General features: G+C 38.6%; 1 protein-coding gene across 3 annotated transcripts in view; it reads right to left on the bottom strand.

Annotated features, from left to right (window-relative positions):
• Positions 1 to 19,914, bottom strand: part of CTNNA1 (catenin alpha 1) — a 332,863-nt gene that overhangs the window by 27,759 nt on the left and 285,190 nt on the right. For all 3 annotated transcript variants that reach the window (XM_069592164.1, XM_069592165.1, XM_069592163.1), the window contains 3 exons: positions 18,738 to 18,818; positions 17,424 to 17,576; positions 3,786 to 3,878 (listed from right to left, as the gene is read on the bottom strand). In XM_069592164.1, coding sequence (XP_069448265.1) covers positions 3,786 to 3,878; positions 17,424 to 17,576; positions 18,738 to 18,818 — 327 coding nt within the window. The remainder of the gene's footprint in view (positions 1 to 3,785; positions 3,879 to 17,423; positions 17,577 to 18,737; positions 18,819 to 19,914) is intronic.

Genomic DNA, 19,914 nt, shown 5'->3' with positions numbered 1-19,914 from the left:
TTTTCCACTCTCTTCTTTCACTTTCATCAAGAGGCTTTTTAGTTCCTCTTCACTTTCTGCCATAAGGGTGGTGTCATCTGCATATCGGAGGTTATTGATATTTCTCCCGGCAATCTTGATTCCAGCTTGTGCTTCTTCCAGCTCAGCGTTTCTCATGATGTACTCTGCATAGAAGTTAAATAAGCCCGGTGACAATATACAGCCTTGACATACTCTCTTTCCTATTTGGAACCAGTCTGTTGGTTCCATGTCCAGTTCTAACTGTTGCTTCCTGACCTGCATATAGGTTTCTCAAGAGGCAGGTCAGGTGGTCTGGTATTCCCTTCTCTTTCAGAATTTTCCAGTTTATTGTGATCCACACAGTCAAAGGCTTTGGCATAGTCAAGAAAGCAGAAATAGATGTTTTTCTGGAACTCTCTTGCTTTTTCCATGATCCAGCAGATGTTGGCAATTTGATCTCTGGTTCCTGTGCCTTTTCTAAAACCAGCTTGAATATCTGGAAGTTCATGGTTCACGTATTGCTGAAGCCTGGCTTGGAGAATTTTGAGCATTACTTTACTAGCATGTGAGATGAGTGCAATTATGTGGTAGTTTGAGCATTCTTTGGCATTGCCTTTCTTTGGAATTGGAATGAAAACTGACCTTTTCCAGTCCTGTGGCCACTGGTGAGTTTTCCAAACTTGCTGGCATATTGAGCGTAGCACTTTCACAGCATCGTCTTTCAGGATTTGAAAGAGCTCAACTTTGATTCCATCACCTCCACTAGCTTTGTTCGTAGTGATGCTTTCTAAGGCCCACTTGACTTCACATTCCAGGATGTCTGGCTCTAGGTGAGTGATCACACCATCGTGATTATCTTGATTGTGAAGATCTTTTTTGTACAGTTCTTCTGTGTATTCTTGCCACCTCTTCTTGATATCTTCTGCTTCTGTTAGGTCCATACCATTTCTGTCCTTTATCGAGCCCATCTTTGCATGAAATGTTCCCTTGGTATCTCTAATTTTCTTGAAGAGATCTCTAGTCCTTCCCATTCTGTTGTTTGCCTCTATTTCCTTGCACTGATCGCTGAGGAAGGCTTTCTTATCTCTTCTTGCTATTCTTTGAAACTCTGCATTCAGATGCTCCTATCTTTCCTTTTCTCCTTTGCTTTCCGCTTCTCTTCTTTTCACAGCTATTTATAAGGCCTCCCCAGACAGCCATTTTGCCTTTTTACACATGGACATCACCAGATGGTCAACACTGAAATCAGATTGATTATATTCTTTGCAGCCAAAGATGGAGAAGCTCTATACAGTCAGCAAAAACAAGACCGGGAGCTGACTGTGGCTCAGATCATGAGCTCCTTATTGCCAAATGCAGACTTAAACTGAAGAAAAGTAGGGAAAACCACTAGACCACTCAGGTATGACCTAAATCAAATCCCTTATGATTATACAGTGGAAGTGAGAAATAGATTTAAGGGACTAGATCTGATAGATAAGAGTGCCTGATGAACTGTGGACTGAGGTTTGTGACATTGTACAGGAGATTAGCTTGCCTGGGGTTTATCAAACAAGCCAGTGATGCCTGACATCACTGCCCATACCAGGCTGAAGAGAGGGACAGCCATTAGCCACCTTAAAGGAGAGGTCCTTCAAGTATGAAGCGCATAGGCCAGGTAGGTGAGATGCAGCTCCTAGAAACTTGTTTTATCCTCCTCAAAGAATTTCAAAATTTTATTTACCAATCCTTTAAAATTGGGACTTATCAAAAACCTGAATTGCTGACTTCTCTTTACAAATAATGAAAGAATCTAGCAATAATGGGCTGGAATGGAGTCACAGTTACCTCATTTAGAAATGGCACCTGCTATCCAGTTTGTCATTACCATGCCTGCAATGTCTGCTGTATTTGTTGTCACTGAATTTGCCCAGCCCTGTTTGCGAGCCAGGATAGGAAGCAGCCTAGGAAGGAATCTGGGAGAATAATCACATCAAATTAACACCTTTTTATCGAGGAAATATACCTAATGGCAACTAATGGCACTCCAGTACTCTTGCCTGAAAAATTCCATGGATGGAGGAACCTGGTAGGCTACAGTCCATGGGGTTGCAAAGAGTCAGACACGACTGAGTTAATTCACTTTCTTTTCTTTCTATACCTAATACCAGGAATCATCTGGATATTATCCTGAGGTCTGTTCTAGTAGGAGAAATGAACTACAAAAAAAAGAGGGAGAAAAGGTGCTTTCTGATTCAACATAAAGCCTGGGCAACAAGTCCCAGCCAAACGTGACTTATGCACACCATCACTCTCATTAGAATCTACTAGACTCTCTTTTTCAAGGCTTTAAGTTCATTTATATAAATACTCTTAGTAGGTGTGATCAGCGTATGTTACCATCTGTTTCAGCCGATATGAGAAAGCACTGTCGCTGTTCAAGCATTTCAAAATCAAATGGAGAACCAAAGGCATTAAAAATAAAGCACTGATAGGGTAATATGGCAAGCCAGAGAAAAGAATGCCAAATCTTTAAAACCTGCTCTAAATTTATTTCATACAACTTGATCATCCATGAACTTTCTGGACGTGATTAAATTCAATGTGCTTATTATCTGTACAGCTACTGACTGGCCAGTAACAGACTTAATGACTGGGTTAAAGCTGAAGAAATGTTGATTAGATCATGTGGATCCATAGCTGACCCAACACACTAACACCCAGAGGAAGCAACTTTCATTTGCAAACTAACCCACATGGTTGAGAATGAGAAAAAAATGCTCTAATTAACCTGTGTACCAGTTAGGATCCCAGATTAATCATCAGTCTTCACTTATTTTGGTCAGGAATCATGCATATGAAAGAGCCAAAGTAATGGTTACGGTGTATCTTAAAGCTGGTGGAGGCAAAACAGAAACTTCATTCCTATGATCTCTTATACTCCAGATCCCCTGGTTTATTCCTCTTTATCTGTGGTCAATGTCATTTAGCAGGACATTTAGAAAGAGGTTTAATGTAAATCTTCAGAGTATACCCATGACCATTCTCTGCCTCAGAAACTGGAGAAGCAACCTCTTCACCAAAACAGCACTGACACTACTCAGAAAGCCCTCTGAGGGGCACGGAGTAGCAAGCCACACAAACAGGATCAGCACACCTCACGGGAGAGAGCCGCTCATCTAACATTTAACAAAACAAGCATTCTTCTGCGTGCTTCAGATTCTTTCTAAAGCCCCAGATGCTTAACCTAGCCTAATCACCAGCCTTACAATATGCCATTAGAAATGGAGAAAAGTTCTCAAGTTTTACCAGTAGCTGGCTGAATTACATTATTAATATCTGTATCATAAGGGTACTTCAGGACAAAGCAGATTAAGGCTTCTAGTTCTTGAATCTCATGCCCTCAAACAAGATCCAAACACTGGGCATAAAGATGGAGTGTGGGTGGGCAGCAGTTATCCTTTCAGGCTCATGGGGTTAACAATCCTGATGCCAGGACTAACACATGTTGCAGGTGGCCCTCTCTTAGAAAGGCTCTTAGGAATGGCCACTGCCTGCCCTCCATTTGCCAGCAGTGAAAAAGGCTATACATTTCAAATGAAGGGCAAGGAGACAGTAACACATGACGCCTTAAGGAAATATCACTGGAAGTTAAACATACATTTCTCTACATGGACTGTGGATCAGTCTTTTGTCCTCAAGGCTTCTATCTAAGATCCTAAAAATGAAACTAATAAAATTCATTTCCACTTTAATAACCCAAATCCAATTTGGTGATAGCTTAAACACTGCTAGTTGTACTTTACCTGAGGACAGAGGGCTTCTAGCTGGCTTGCAGACATTCGAACAAGCTTTACACCTTCTTCATTGTTTGAGATGGAACAAGCCAAGTTGGCCACCTAGAAGAAAAGATAAAAAAGATCTTTGAAGATTCTTCTCTTTTGACTGCAAAGGAAAACAAATGTACATCTACCCCATCCCTGACCTTTAGAGAACAAATGAAAAAAAGCACCAAAGGTGTTTTATTTCTCACAGACTGATTACCTGCTTATGAGGACAAATTTTTCAGCTCTGTGCTAAGGAAATTAAACAGACTCCTAACACATGTCACATTGTAAGTTGGTGGCAGAACCCTGAAAGATCCTAGGGCTTGTAACTCACCAGTTTTCCATGGGCTCTAACCTGCCTGAACAGTAACCTCAGAACAAGGGTCTGCTGGTGTGTGCAGTGATGTGAGGAAAGCTAAGGAATCGAGGCACTAGAGAGTCACTGGTACCCTCAACTACAATAAAAATGTATTCTGCAGCTATTCCTGAAGGAAGGAAATTGAAATTCTAAGTTGCTGTTCTCATTTGACAGGTGAATGGATACTTAAAAGTCAAGATGAGTTTTATCTGAACGCAAGGCTACTTTTCAAATAAAAAAGAATAGCATTAACACATTGAGATGGACATAAGGCCATCCTCATAAGAAATGGAAAAAGAAACAGAGATGATATCCCATAGTTAATAACAAAACTGTCCTTCAACTGGTTTCTTAAAAGCACTGACAGCTGGACTCTTTCCTGAATGATGCTACTTCATTTGAACTAAAATCTTTACCTTCCCATCCAACTGCCTCAATGACACTACTCGTGTAGCCAGAGACAATCTTTCCAAGTTGTGTCATATTTCTTCTGCTGAAGCTCTGGCTGTGCTAAGAATGTTGCTCTGTAGTGGCTGCTAGGGCCATAATCACTTATCCACATTTCTAAATAAACAGGTTTGCCAATTCTGTTAGCAATACCAAGGACCAACTGAATACATGGTGCTAAGAGATACCTTCTCCTTAGTTGCAAACTGAGTTATGAATGATAGACGCATAGGCAATTGAGTATCAGAAGCATAGTCTGAGAACTTAAAATGCCAGAGTAAACAAGGGCAATTGCAATAACCTTTGATTTTCACTGCCCCACCCAAGTTAAACACATAAAGGCAGAAGAAAAATTATATACCATTACTGTTGTTTGCAGTGTTACAGTTAGGGATTATCAGCTTTCTGTAAGACTGCTAAATATCATAACTAGAATCCTGCAATGCTTAATCGTAAGGAGACACAAAAGAACATGCAATTTAAACACAAAAATGTATGGAAAAAGAAAATTAAGTCAGTTTTAATGTGTAGGGGCCTTCAAAATCACATGAAGTAGTAACATTTACACTCCCTGAAGGTTCCAATTCCACTTTCCAGTGTCAACTGGACCTGAGGAAAGAGGCACTACTATTCATGACGACAACCTACAGAGCTGATTGTTGATTTCTATTTGTTTGGTTTAAAGTGCTGCAAAATATGACATGAAACTTTTACAAACATTATTCCTCAAATATACATTTTATGGTACTCTACTGAAGGAGAAAGCTTTAATTAGAAGTGTTTATGAAACCATAGCTTCTATTGCTTCACTGCCTTAAGAAGGCATTTTGAAACCAAATATAAAATTGGAGGCTGACGACTGAATTAGCAATTTGGGACTAACAAAGACGCCTGGTCCCGCCCCATGCCCAACATTTTAGGAGGCTAGTCAAACGTTAGATTTAGGAAGGTCTGTCACTGTTTCTGCCTTCAGCTCTCTAGCCACCACACAATTTCATCTTCTCCCAATTATATAAATCTGTAAAACTCAGAAAAAAATATTTAAGTTAAGAAACAAAAAGAGTACAATAAGTATTATCTAAAGCTGAAATGGCTGAATTCTGTATACCATCATTCCTGTTTTCCGACACAAATCCTAACAAAACAAAGTTATGGAAGACTTATTCTTTATTTTAAAAACATTAAAGTGTTTCTGATGTACCGTTGAAGCAGCAATGTTCTACAAGAGTACACTGCCTGTTTCAGGAGGCCACCCCGCCTGCCCTGGGAGGAGGAAGCAGGCGCCTGTCACTGACAGTCTTCTCCAGATGAATGAGCTTCAATTCACCCTCCAGGGACAGAGCTACTCACTTCTAACCATGACAAATGTGCAAATGCAACAGCTCAACCACAGCTCTCTTTGAAGCTAAATTCATATACTAGCGCCAGGCTTGACTGCCATGAAAGCTGGGTATAATGGAAGGGGCTTCCTAAATAATTTCTTTGTGGGGCTCTAGAAATTTGGATAGCAGCTAACTAGACTGAAGAAGTTTCTAAAGTTTGAATTAAAAACACTCAAAGCAGCTGACTTCCATACAGAACCGAACAGAGCGAAGACTTTGGAGAGTGATGAGTCTCTAATTTGCTCTGGGAATAAATGGTCTTATATCTTTGCAACCACAGTAACTTCATGTATTAATAATTTAAATGTCTTTGATTCCCGCTAATCTAAGAGGTAGGCTAAGATTGACACTATGACTCCCACCTTTGAAATTGTGACACTGCTTCTGCACTACCTCTGCCTATTCAAGTGTGGACCTTGTAGACAAGCACATTTCAGAAAACTTTCAACTACCCAAAAAAACAGCCCTGGGCTTTTGCTGGTTTTAGTAATAATCTGTGCTGTGTGGAAAAAAATATCACAGCCAGGCTGTGTAAAATCAACAAATATGACATCTGTACGTGACAGAAAAGACAACTTCTAGACACTGAAGAAAGCTCCAGAACTTTATCAAATAAAAGTTATTAAGCAAAGTTATAAGGCAGAAAAACTATATCATTATGACAGATTTTCCTGTTATACATGTGTTGATGACTTTAAATAAATTTAAAATTTAAGTCAAACACAAGTTGCTTCCCACTGCCCCTTAAAACTGGAACCTTTACGGGAAGAAAAGAAGAGATTTCTTTTTGTTCTTAGTAATAAATTAATGACCTGCTCTCATAGTAGTCTATACCTGTTGTGGAGGTGAAACAAGTGAGAAGAACTGTGAAACAGGAAGCTTTTAAGTCTAAGTAATGACCCCACAACCTGAGTAGCAGGTCATAAAGTTGAAGCTCAAAACCTCCATCACTTGCTACATGGTTTTAGGTCTAGCTACCACCTGAGATTTCTTCTTTTAAAATGGTTAAGCTATCTGTACTCTCAAAAAAAATCCAAAGTAATAATAAAATCAACTTTTTTAAACTTGTCATATAGGAAGAGAGAAGTCCCAATTGCACATCACATAAATATCAGAACCACACAAGAAGTTTTTAACAACCATTTCCAAACCCACAGAAGTAATGATGATGGAACAGAGGTTAAGCTTTTAACTTTCCAATTTCCAGGAAAGGGTCTTTTGACAGTCTTATTAGGAGGAATAAGATAGCTCACCCAAAAGTGAAGCACACATGGGTGACAGAAAAGTTCCAAACTGGACTATGATGATGACTGCACAGTTACATAAAATTAGTAAAAACAATTGAATTGTACACTTAAAATGGGTAAATTTTATGGTCTATAAATTATACCTCAATCATGTATTAGTATCTATAAGCAACTGCGAGAAGTAAATATAAATGGAAATTTTTGTGATAGAAGGTAATCTAAACCCAGGCCTCAAAGAACTCCCACATGTGAATACCAGAAATGTGAACCCACCAAATTCAGCTGGTAAAGAATCCGCCTGCAATGAGGGAGACCTGGGTTCAATCCCTGGGTTGGGAAGATCTCCTGAAGAAGGGAAATGCGACCCACTGCAGGATTCTTGTCTGCAGAATTCCACAGAATGTATAGTCCACGGAGTGGGAAGAGTCAGACATGACTGAACAACTTTTACTTTCACACAAGGAAATAGGGATCTTGGGCAAAAGTAAGCAAAAGAATGGTGTTATCAGATCCATGACTGCAAATAATAAAATGATCAAAAGTGGAGTATTAAAAAATGTTTTTTTACATTAACAGAAATAACAAAGTATACAAAATATAGAAAAGGAAAAACACACTCAAAAATAACTAGGCAGATTTGAGAAGAAAATAGAATTTCAAGAGAAAAGTAATAATGACTACCATTTCTAGAAATTTAAAATAATACTGACAAGACACTGCTGAAAAGAGAATTATTAATCTGGAATGTCAAACTGAAGAAATTATTCAGGAAAGCCAAGACATTTTCATGACACAGAATCCATAAATTAAGAGACATGCAAGATAAATTCAGACTGTCTACTATTTAACTGTGAGGAGGACTTCAGGAGGGAATACAGGGAGAATGGGGAAGAGGCCATACTCAAAGAGGTAGGTGATTATGAAACAATTTTCAGATTTGGGAAGACAGATTCTAAGCAGAGTAAATAAAGAAGAAATCTACGCTCTGATACACTGAAGTAAAGCTTTAGAACAAAGCCAAGATGATTTTAAAAACAGCCAGAAAGTAAAAACAAATTATCTACAAAGAAAGCTCAGGGAGACTGCCTGTTGCTTTCTGAACAGTAACAATGGAAGCCAGAGACAGGGTAATAATATCTTCAAATCCCTGAAGAGGCCAGTGGAGCAGAAATCCTCCTAGGATTGTACGTCCAACAAACTACTGTACTTTTTCAAGAATTAAGGCAAAATAAAAAATTAAGACAAAATGAAACCAAAAACAATCTCAGAGCACTTATTCCAGACAGATCTTTCCTGCCTCAACTAAAGGCGTTTCATACAAAGATGCTTCAGGGAAAAGGAAACAATCCCGTAAGGTTTAATGTCCAAGAAGAAATGAAAAGCAATGAAAATAGGATAGCGAGTAAAATTTATGCAAAGTTGAAATAAGTTATTAAAGAAACACCAATGGTGTCTAACTCATGGGGCTAAAAATTAGAGAAATGAAATACTGTACAAGAATATTTAAGTTAGAGAATAACTACAGTCAAAGCATTCTAAGATTCTCATATTGTTTCAGAAGGAGAAAAAGATACTGACTAACCTCAACCTCTGAGTTAAACATACATGCTTAAAAATATCTAGAGTTGCTACTAGTAAAACAGAGTGTATGATTTCCAAACAAGAAGAGGGGGTGAAAAAATAGGAAGAAGTGGGAGGACTCAACCAATCCAAAAGAGAAAAATAGAGTCAGAAATAGAGGAGGGATGAAAGCAGTGGGTTAAAAGGAAAGAGAATAAAAATGCAGTGATAAGAATGAATCCACATGTCATGCCACACTTCAGTGAACAGAACTCCGTAATGAACAACAGCAACAACAAAAAACCCTGCGAACCTGAGTAACAATAACTAAACTTATGCTATTTACAGGACACATTTAAAGCACAAAGAAACAGAAGGGTTGAACATTATTTTTAAAAAGAAAGCAAGCTACACTGGGGTGATCAGGAGAAAGCACTGAACTCACAGTTCCTTAGTTCCCCTAATATTTTCATAGGGAGGCTGAAGGACAAGTGCTGGGTTAGCCCCTCAACAAAGAACAGATGGTTGGACTCAACTTGGCGTCAATTGAATGTTATGACCTTGCCTTTTTAGAGGGAATGTACAAGGGGGGGGAAAAATGCATGGTACCTGCCACTACATTTATTACTAAAATATTGAGGGCCCTATCTATTAACTCATTCACTGTCCCTTATGTGAAAGTGCCACATTAGGATTTTTTTTTTTTTCATTTTTCCAATAGGCTTATTTCCCATGAAAGTGGGTATACTTCCTCCATTCTAAAGACAAAAACTAGACAACCAATTGTGTTTCTTCCTTTCCTCCATGCTACCAGGAAGTCCAATGCCACAATGAAACACAAGCATGGCAATTATACACTTCTCATCTGCATCATGATTTTCAACATCTGCCTTATCTTACGTTTTTGTTCAAAATGAGCCATACCAAATCAAATTTTAAGTAGAGGCAGGATATAAATACAAGGATCTCCAGTAACAGGATTAGAAACTGTGAATTTACTAAAACATCATAAACTATTTTAGACAGTTTTGTTATTTGATACTTTTAAAAAGCTTTTCATGTATAGATAACCACTCAGATGAAACTGTCATCATTTCCATTTACGTGTTACTATATGGACCACTTGAACAAGTTCCCTATTTCTGTCTAATCTCCTGAATAATCAGTCAGTAAAGCTAGGAATGGTGCCTGTCTAAACACTAGTCCATCAACAGGATTACACTCTTTTCTGAAGCAGAGCGCTTCCTTAATCGTTCCTACAAAGGCTTTGAGAGAAAAGATTCTCAATGCTTCTTAAGAACAAAATGCATCCATCACCTTCACCTGACCATCCCAAATTTTGAGTAGGTGGTTAAATTCAGCCAAAAAAGCTTGTTTCGGGTTAAGGTGTTAAAATAGTACATGCAAGACACTTTTGTCTTACATACCCCATATCTGAAATTGCACACCCTTGAAAATGTGAGAAAATCAAGTTCAATATGCTTAGGAAGTTCTTCCTAATTTCAAGGTCAGCATTCTCCCCCAAGAATACTTCACTGCTTTCATGCAAACATCTTATAGTACTAGAAAATTGAAGCTTCATTTGATTTGCCATTTGCAAGAATTTCAGCCTACAGTATTGTAGAGAGATACTAAGAAAATATCCAAGATATCACAGGTAGATTGTATAAGGTCATTGTTTAATTCAAATGCTCCTTACAGAGGCTTCTTCAAGGTTACTTTCCTGCGTATTATCAGTACACCTTAGAATAAAAGTTACAATGCAGATCACTCAATTTGCAGTTAAAATACACATTTCAAGCCAATAAACCCATACCCTATGAAGTCCCAGAAAATGGGAAATACTTGGACCTGGGGTGGGGGGTGGGGTGCACTGGGGGAGTGGCATAGCAAATAATGATAATCCAGCTCAAAATTGTACCAATTATATTTACTTTTTGGCTCTTAATTCACAAGACAATGAATGAAATATATCTTATTGTAGCAAGTTCATTATAATAAGAAGCCTGTTTTAATACAATGTCTGGGACTGAGGGGAAAGGGATACTAAATGATAGTTTTTATAGGCAAGATTTCATGAACTGTATTTTTCCTATTTCACTCTCAATTTGTGAAACTGAAAAAGGACCCACAAGACAGCAAAACCAAAAAGGGAAAACTGATTCCTCTTTAGTTATTATGCTGCTCACAGCAAAGGACAAAGGCAAAGAATGAGGCAATTAAAAATGATACATGGATGTTGCACTAATGACAAAAAGGTTAATATATCTGACAGAAAATAAAATTTTCACCTCAATACACTAAAGTGACAAGCAACATAAAGAAATCATTAACTTGATATGGGAGAAAATCAGGTAGAAAAGGTGTTACTGTTATTATGAAGCATAGCTATGCCCTTTCATAAACAGATGAAAGACAAGCCCTCAGTGCTATGTTCCAGAACAGAAGAAAACAGTGGCGAGAAGGGTCACCAGCTCATTAATACTGACCCTTAGCTCCTGCTCCCCTACTCACTGGCCTTGAGACACACAACCTCTATGTACCCTTCACCATGTGTGGAGCTAACAGATCCCACTGACAACTGTAGTGAGGCGTCAGAGGTCTTAGTCAGACCCTGAGAAAATAAGAGCAGTCACACAGCAAACAACTGTTATTAGCTTTTTCCAGTAAAATCACAAAGTCATTTAATAAAGATCTGGTAGGCAGCAGGCACCACACAACCTTCCAACACTATGCCCACATAGAGGGGCTGGAGAAATTCACTTCTGCTCCTAAAATCTTAACAGTCAGTATATGATTTTTATTCTTCAAACTAGTCTCACACTGGATCATTGAAAAAGCAAGAGAGTTCCAGAAAAACATCTATTTCTGCTTTACTTACTATGCCAAAGCCTTTGACTGTGTGGATCACAATAAACTGGAAAATTCTGAAAGAGATGGAAATACCAGACTACCTGACCTGCCTCTTGAGAAACCTGTATGCAGGTCAGGAAGCAACAGTTAGAACTGGACATGGAACAACAGACTGGTTCCAAATAGGAAAAAGAGTACGTCAAGGCTGTATATTGTCACTGGGCTTATTTAACTTCTATGCAGAGTACCTCATGAGAAACGCTGGGCTGGAAGAAACACAAGCTGGAATCAAGATTGCTGGGAGAAATATCAATAACCTCCGATGTGCAGATGACACCACCCTTACGGCAGAAAGTGAAGAGGAACTAAAAAGCTTCCTGATGAAAGTGAAAGAGGAGAGTGGAAAAGTTGGCTTAAAGCTCAACATTCAGAAAATGAAGATCATGGCATCTGGTCCCATCACTTCATGGCAAATAGATGGGGAAACAGTGGAAACTGTGTCAGACTTTATTTTTGGGGGCTCCAAAATCACTGCAGATGGTGATTGCAGCCATGAAATTAAAAGACGCTTACTTCTTGGAAGAAAAGTTATAACCAACCTAGATAGCATATTAAAAAGCAGAGACATTACTTTGCCTACAAAGGTCCATCTTGTCAAGGCTGTGGTTTTTCTAGTGGTCATGTATGGATGCGAGAGTTGGACTGTGAAGAAAGCTGGGTGCCGAAGAATTGATGCTTTTGAAGTGTGGTGTTGGAGAAGACTCTTGAGAGTCCCTTGGACTGCAAGGAGATCCAACCAGTCCATTTTGAAGGAGATCAGCCCTGGGTGTTCTTTGGAAGGAATGATGCTAAAGCTGAAACTCCAGTACTTTGGCCACCTCATGCAAAGAGTTGATTCATTGGAAAAGACTCTCATGCTGGGAGGGATTGGGGGCAGGAGGAGAAGGGGACAACAGAGGACGAGATGGCTGGATGGCATTACCGACTCGATGACGTGAGTCTGAGTGAACTCTGGGAGTTGGTGATGGACAGGGAGGCCTGGCGTGCTGCAATTCATGGGGTCGCAAAGAGTCGGACACAACTGAGCAACTGAACTAAACTGAATCTCATATTTTCAAAATGTGGTGTACAGAGAAGGTACCATAAAAGGTTCCCATTTCTCAGTGAATGCTATCCCTAATACTACTCAGAAACCATGAATACATTCATAGCAACTTTACATGACATCCCAAATTAAGGCATAACCTTTTTACATTATTTTATTGGGGGGACAAAAATTAAGGAATCTGTAACTGATTGAGCAGTAAACTATATACAAAGAATTGTACAATCAACACAATGATTTCTAGTGGCAATCTGAAAGGTTCTATCCTATGCCTTATCTCAGACAGTATTTTATAACCATCAGATTGGATAAAAGGAGAAAAGATATGCTTATTTTTAAAAAAAGAAACGACAAGTTTGGAAGGTGTTGTCAATAATATTAACAGTAAAGCCAGCATCAGTCCTGACAGATAGAACACTAGAGTGAATCTAAGAAGTTTATTCTGGATGACTGTCAAAACAGAGTCAAAAAAACTCAACTGCCCCCACAATGACCAGAACTGAGAAGATGGACCTGAGCAGTAGCACCTCTGAAGGCAAACCCTGGAGCTGGCTAACTGTGAGGTCACTGCCCAATGGCAGCTTTGGCAGTCTGACTCCATCCATCCACCCACCCATGAAGCAAGTGTTTGACAAGGGCTGGCACTTTAGTAGAGAGCATTCAGAGAAGAGGCAGAATGAAGAGAGCCTCTCAAAGGCCTGAGGAAATCATGCAGACTAGTGCTGTCCAACAGAAATACAATGTGAGCCACATTAAGAGGTGAGATTAGAAAAAATAATATTTAAACTCAAAATAATACATTTTAACATGTAATCAATTAAAAAGTTAATGATATCTTTTAAGTACATTCTTTTTCCATGTCATATCTTTGAAATCAGGTATGTATTTTACACTTATAGCTCCTTTCAATTCACTTGTGCGCAACAATAAAAAGATGGACGGTGTAGTTCCAGAGAAGATGACTGCGGCCCCCCATTCCTACAACCAGAGTCCACCAGTGGAATGTGATGCCTCTGGAAAAAGGGAGTCTCCCACTGCTGAAGGAGTCTAAGAAAGGTTAAGTGTCAACGCATGGGTATTAAACAGAAAGGGATTTACACACCAGAGGGACAATCAATACTTCTATGAGAAAGGACCTCTTACTTCACAGAGAAGAGATGAACTCAATCAGAAAACTAGGCTCCATAAAGGCAAACATCCAGCGAAAAGTAAAACAATGCAAAGAACACCAGATAAGACAAGTGGTAAATCACCAGGTAATTGACCACAAACAGGATCAGCATAAAGCTGCAGCACACAAATCTGCCCTGTCTCACTTATTCTGTGTGTTGTTTATGGCTGGGTAGCAAGCTAGCTGAAAACCATATACTCCATGTACCTTCAAGATGGGGGGGTGTTGTGTGTGTACAAACACACACGGTGTGGTCTTTGCACTGGATTACTTCTGAATTCTTAGGAGATTTTAGGACTGTCTTTGCTACTCATCACTTATGCTAATGAGGCAACTCGAGGTGAGCCACTACATATGTTAGACTAATGAGACAACTCAGGAAGAGGAGGCCAATGTCAACCATGCGATTACAGGACTGAGGCTTGCAGGAAAAACCCAGACATAGGGGAGGAAGGGATTCTATCAATCACACCTACAAAATAAAATCTCAATAAAATGTTTGGACACTGAAACTCAGTGGAGCTTCCTGGCTGAACCATCAATGTGCCAGGAGGGTGATCCATTGAGAGAAAACAGGAAACACTGTCTCTGAGGCTTTCCCATCCTTCACCCTCTGTGTCTCTCCATCTGGCCGGTCCTGATTTGCATCCTTTACGTTAAAATGGGAGTCATAAGGACAACACTCTCCTGGGTTTTATGAGCTGTTCTATCAAATTATTGAACCTGAAGTGGGCCAAAGGAATCCTCCAAATTTGTAGCTGGCTGATCCGAAGATTGGGTGGACAGGGGACCCCCAAACTTGCAACTGGCATTTGAAATGAGGACAGTCTTTTGAACAGAGAGTGAGTTGGTCATGGGAACCCTTTAATTTATACATAGTTAGATCCGAAGTACAGGTGGGATAGGGACCCCCTAATTTGCAGCTGGCATCTACAATGAGCGCAATCTTACTGGGCTTTATGCCCTTTACCTGTAGAGTCTATCCTAATCCCAAGTAGTTAGTGGCAGAACTGTATTATTTTAGAACAAAAGAATCTGGCAGAATTTTCAGTGGCTGCAGAATCTGAGCTCTTCCTTTCCTGCCAGAGGCCTATCAACACCAGCCCTTCCCAACTTTCATTTAGCACTCTCACTTCCTCCAAACCCTCAGGAAAAAACAGCAAATGGCCCTATAACCAAAGCTGGCTGCAGACATTTATTCCACTCAAGATGGGAAATTAATAGAAAGAAAGGAAGATGGCAGCAGATTAACAAAACAATGAAGTATTTTACCTTTGCTTAAAACAAGTCTCTCACTAATTCAATGTTTCATTATAATACAAAAATACTAGTGTGGGGAGGAGAAGGCCTGTCATTGAAGAATCAAGTTACTCTTTGAATCAGGAATATGAGGCTTCTATAAGAAACACTTTAAAAATTCATTTTGTTTTTATGCACACATGCAATTATTTATCTTAGTACCTCTATTACCATAAAGTAATTTAAATGTTTGCAGAATGGTACTATAAGGCCTTTGGTTACGCCTCAAGCAATGAAAAGCCATGTGTCTTTTAATATACATATATTATTATGTGTGGGGGATGATGGGAGTGGAGGTCACTGAGAGGGGAGAGAGGTGAGAAAAAAGTCAGAAGTGAGCTGTGACAGGGAATATCAAACTCTGAACACTATTGGGCACCTGGTTAGTACAGAATGAAATAAAAAGTATGAGCAAGGACAAAGTTCCTAGAGTAAGGTCTGCAAAGCCACCAGGTCCATCTAGCGCTTCTTCCTGGGCATGAGGCTGTCCACTACACCAGAGAGCCCGAGTGGCACAGCCTTCATTGTAAGAGGGATGTAAGTTACTTAACCTCCCTACGTCTCAGTTTCCTTACCTGAGAAATGAGGAATGTACACTGTATTTGCATATATTGCATCCATACATGGTACATAGTAGGTGCTCAGCATGTGTCAGTTCTGCTGGATGGAGAGGATGAGGATTGTATAGCAAGTCCTTAAAAAGTGACCTTCCTCCATGTGAAGAACAGACCAGGACTGCCCTGAAGGTTCAGCTGCCACACCCTTTCAGATGCCCTTTCCCATGCCACTACAGTAGCCTTTTACCCTAGGCTGTGGGCTGGCAGCATCCTTACTTCCTATCTCACAGGCACACTTTCTGAGATGCAGGCTACTTATGGGAGGCTGGCTTCCTGAAGACAATCTTTGTATATTTGGAGGTTATATCTCATGCAGTCATACAACTATGTGAAAAGATTATGCTTAATGGAGACACAAACTGCAAGCCTTTGGACCAAATGCCAGAATCATTAACTTGAATAGAAAACTGACCTACATATTTTGTAGATAATTAATTCAGTTAAGGATAATGATCAATGTTCAAAGAAAACTAGATGTAAAATTAGTAACATGTTTAATGTAATAACTGATGCTTTCCTTAGACTATTTTACAGTATTAACCTGGCCTAATATCACTATAAATCCAAGTGTACAAGAAACACATTTTACATAAAAGGCTCATTTTCTGTTGTTACATAATGACAAACTTACCAAATGGTCTTTAGAATATCTCTTCCAAATATTAGGTATTTTACATTCAGGTTACAAAATTAAATAACTTGCCATATACGTACTATGTGTCAAATTTTTGAAATATAGTAATAATTAATCAATTAAACAGTAATATAATTTCAGTAATCAAAAGGTAGGAGCAAGCCTAACTTATCTGGAAACTAAATAGGAACTTACTCTTTCTTCTTGTCACCTTAACAAACCAACACTAACATACAGATTTCTACTATTCAAACATATCTAATTAGCAGCATGTTAGGGCTGTTTCTTTCTTTAGGGCCAGGAGGTGGCGGCTGCGTTGCATGGCTTGTGGGGCCTTAGCTCCCAACCAGGGATTGAACCTGTGTCGTTGGCAGCGAAGTGTAAAGTGTTAACCACTGGAAGGCCAGGGAGTTCCCAATTTCTTTAGTTTTAAAAACGGGTGATGGAGTGGAGGCTGTTCTCAGGCAAAGGGTTAAGCACTTGACACACATCATCTCTTAAATCTCAAAATAATATCTAGATAGGCATCATCAGTATATTCTCATTTTATGGATAAGAAATGGAATTCATAGGGATTCAGTAACTTGCCAAGATGCAAGCCCAGGTGATATGACTTCTAAACTCCAGCTTCTAGCCACTCTTTTCTACAGTGTCTTCTGAGATTAAGCATGTCATGATCTATCTGTATCTGCATTAACACTAAGTGGAAATGTTAAGATTCCAGGAATAGGGACTATTTTTATTTAATCAGGTACATAATTAACATAAACTTAGCAAAATGGTAGTTTGGGATAGATGTTTAAGTAATTATGAAAAAGACTTTTGTCTTACACATATTATAAATAGCATGAATCCCTAAATTCTTCAGCTGATTCAATAATATGGTTAAAAATCACCACACTCCACCAAGTTACCCATAGTTAATAAAAACACCTAACACTTACCTCAATTAATTTGTTGGCATGTTCACGGAAAACTTGGGCATATTCTTTAACTTCTTTCTCATTTCCATTCTTCGCAGCCTCAATCAATACTAAAAGTGGAACGTTGGTTTCCAGAAATGAATCTGAAACATGGTCCATGACAGCTTTGCGGAGCTAATAATTAAATTGTAAAAATTTGATTTTGTTTCTACCAAAAAGCTAGATTGCTTTCTTCTCTTGCACTTTTAAATCTAATGGAAATTCATGACAGTTTGGCTGCACTTATATGAGAACCCCTCATGTAAGCCATGCAGTTATATAATCTGCAACACAGGAAACACAACTGCAGAGATAATAGCTTATGCTACAGTTAAAGCATTTCAGCAACAAAATCTCAGTTTTCAAAATAAAACCCCTTTTTGTTGGGAATTACAAAACTAAAGCTTCTATCTTAAAGGAGTAATAAAAAAAAAAACTAAACAGATATGAGCTCTAGGTTGAATTAACACATAGCCTTGGAATATAATTGGCCTAATTGGCTAAATAAAAATGAGAAGGGAGAGGGTGTTAGCACTTTCTGAACAAGGTTAGCACACTATGAACCTTAAAACTGAAAAGTTACCTTTATAACCATGTGTGATATTACTTTACCAAAAGGATGATGGGTAGCTGCATTCTATCTTTAATTCTGCTTTGTATCAGACATGAACAATAAAATATTTCTCCACTAAGTCTGCAAATTGTTTGTATTACAATTACAACTTCTTTTTAAGTCTTAATGTTGCTTTACAAATTCAATCCTATTTTTTTTTAAAGACTAATACTCAATTTTCTCCCAAATGTTAATGAGATTCTTTAACATCAAATGAAGAGAAAGATGTCTGTACTTACAAACTCCAAAAACTCAGAGCCCCAAATAACTCTATACTCAGCATATCTGTACTAGAAACACATCTTCGCCAAGAACCAAATCAGAAAGGGGCAAGTCAAATACGTAATTTCAATTTCTATCTCTACTGTTTGTAAGTTAATATCACAAGATCCTTCAAGGTATTTTCTGAGTCCCCAAGTCATTTTAAGTTAATTTTCTCACCTGAGCATCATTTTTATAGCATAATTTATTCAGTCCATTCCAGTGGGACTGTATTACTCCAGGTCCCCAAGAGATTTTAGTAGCCATTTAATAGAAGCTTATTAGCAACAAAACAGTCAAATTTCCTGTGAAAAGTCATCCTTTAATTCAAGAAAGCATATGGGTCCAGTATTTACTGGAATTTTAACCAAAATAACAAATCCAAGAACTTGGGAAAGCAATCAGCACTTCTCTCAGCTTACCTGCCTACGCAGGTCCCTGGTCTTCTTGGTCATTTTATCTATTGCAGAATTGAGTGCATCACTTCTTTCTTTACGTCCAGCCTGGAAACCAAGGAAAGAGATGCACATTGCAGTCATTTATAAGAAAATTTAATGGCAGTCAATAACTAAGTTCAAATCAACATTGAAAAATCAATTTTTTAAGCCCCAAGTTGGGATATACACTGGGGTGAGGAGAGCACCATGTAGCTTTGTTCATAAAACCCTAATTTTACAACTCTTAGGCTCCATATTATTTCATGATGGAAACTGAGGGAGTTTTGCCAAAACAAGAGAAGCCAAAAGGCAAGACTTTCGCTTAAAGTTCTGCTAGAAAAATTAAATGTATATTTTAATTCAAGGTTCAGCATACAACAATTTCATTAATGAACCAGTTCTCCTTGAACTGAAGGCAAGAAAAGGTAATATCTGATTTTGATGAACTCTTAAGATATGAGCAATGTCAAAATGTGAAAGACAGCATCTGGCACAAAATGTGAAACAATAAGTTTTAAAACGGAGATGTATCATGATGGATAGGAGTTAATAATGTATTTTATGCAGCTCAAATAAAAGAGTGCTTTGTAAGACTACTTCAGTTAATACTATATATCATATAGGCCAAATAAGAACGCTTTGTAAGATTACCTAATAAGTCTAGGCAAAGCTTAATGCAACTGTATTGCATAGAAAAGAACATACTGGCCACTCTGAGAGAGTATAATGCTATATAAATCAGCATTTCTTAAGAGGGCAGGGGGCTGAGTAGACATCTGCTTGGGGAACATTCTAAGCAAAACTGATGGTAGTTGAAAGAAAAGGGACAAAGGTAGTCATCCCAGGTAGAGCTGGCTAGCCATGTGCTTAGAAATACCTTCTAAGACATCAGGTTAAACTATGAAATATATTAAAAGCTTTTCCTTACAAAATGCCCAGTCAACAAATGTGGCTCATTCTGTAAAGCATGTAGTAATTACAGAAGAGATACAAATGGACAAAGGAACTTAACCCAGTGTTCCTCTAGCGATGGGTGCCCTCAAGGCATTCTGATATAGATATACCATCTACCTAAGTCAGTATAGCAGATGAAGAGCCAAGATGTAGTTATACACTTTCTGAGTGCCTTTTAACATTTGTTACTCAATTTCTCTCTTATCCC

The sequence above is a fragment of the Ovis canadensis genome, chromosome 5, assembly GCF_042477335.2.
Source record: "Ovis canadensis isolate MfBH-ARS-UI-01 breed Bighorn chromosome 5, ARS-UI_OviCan_v2, whole genome shotgun sequence".
In the NCBI taxonomy this organism is placed as follows: Eukaryota; Metazoa; Chordata; class Mammalia; order Artiodactyla; family Bovidae; genus Ovis; species Ovis canadensis.
Note: the sequence above shows the minus strand (reverse complement) of the source record. Positions and strands in the feature narration are given on the sequence as shown.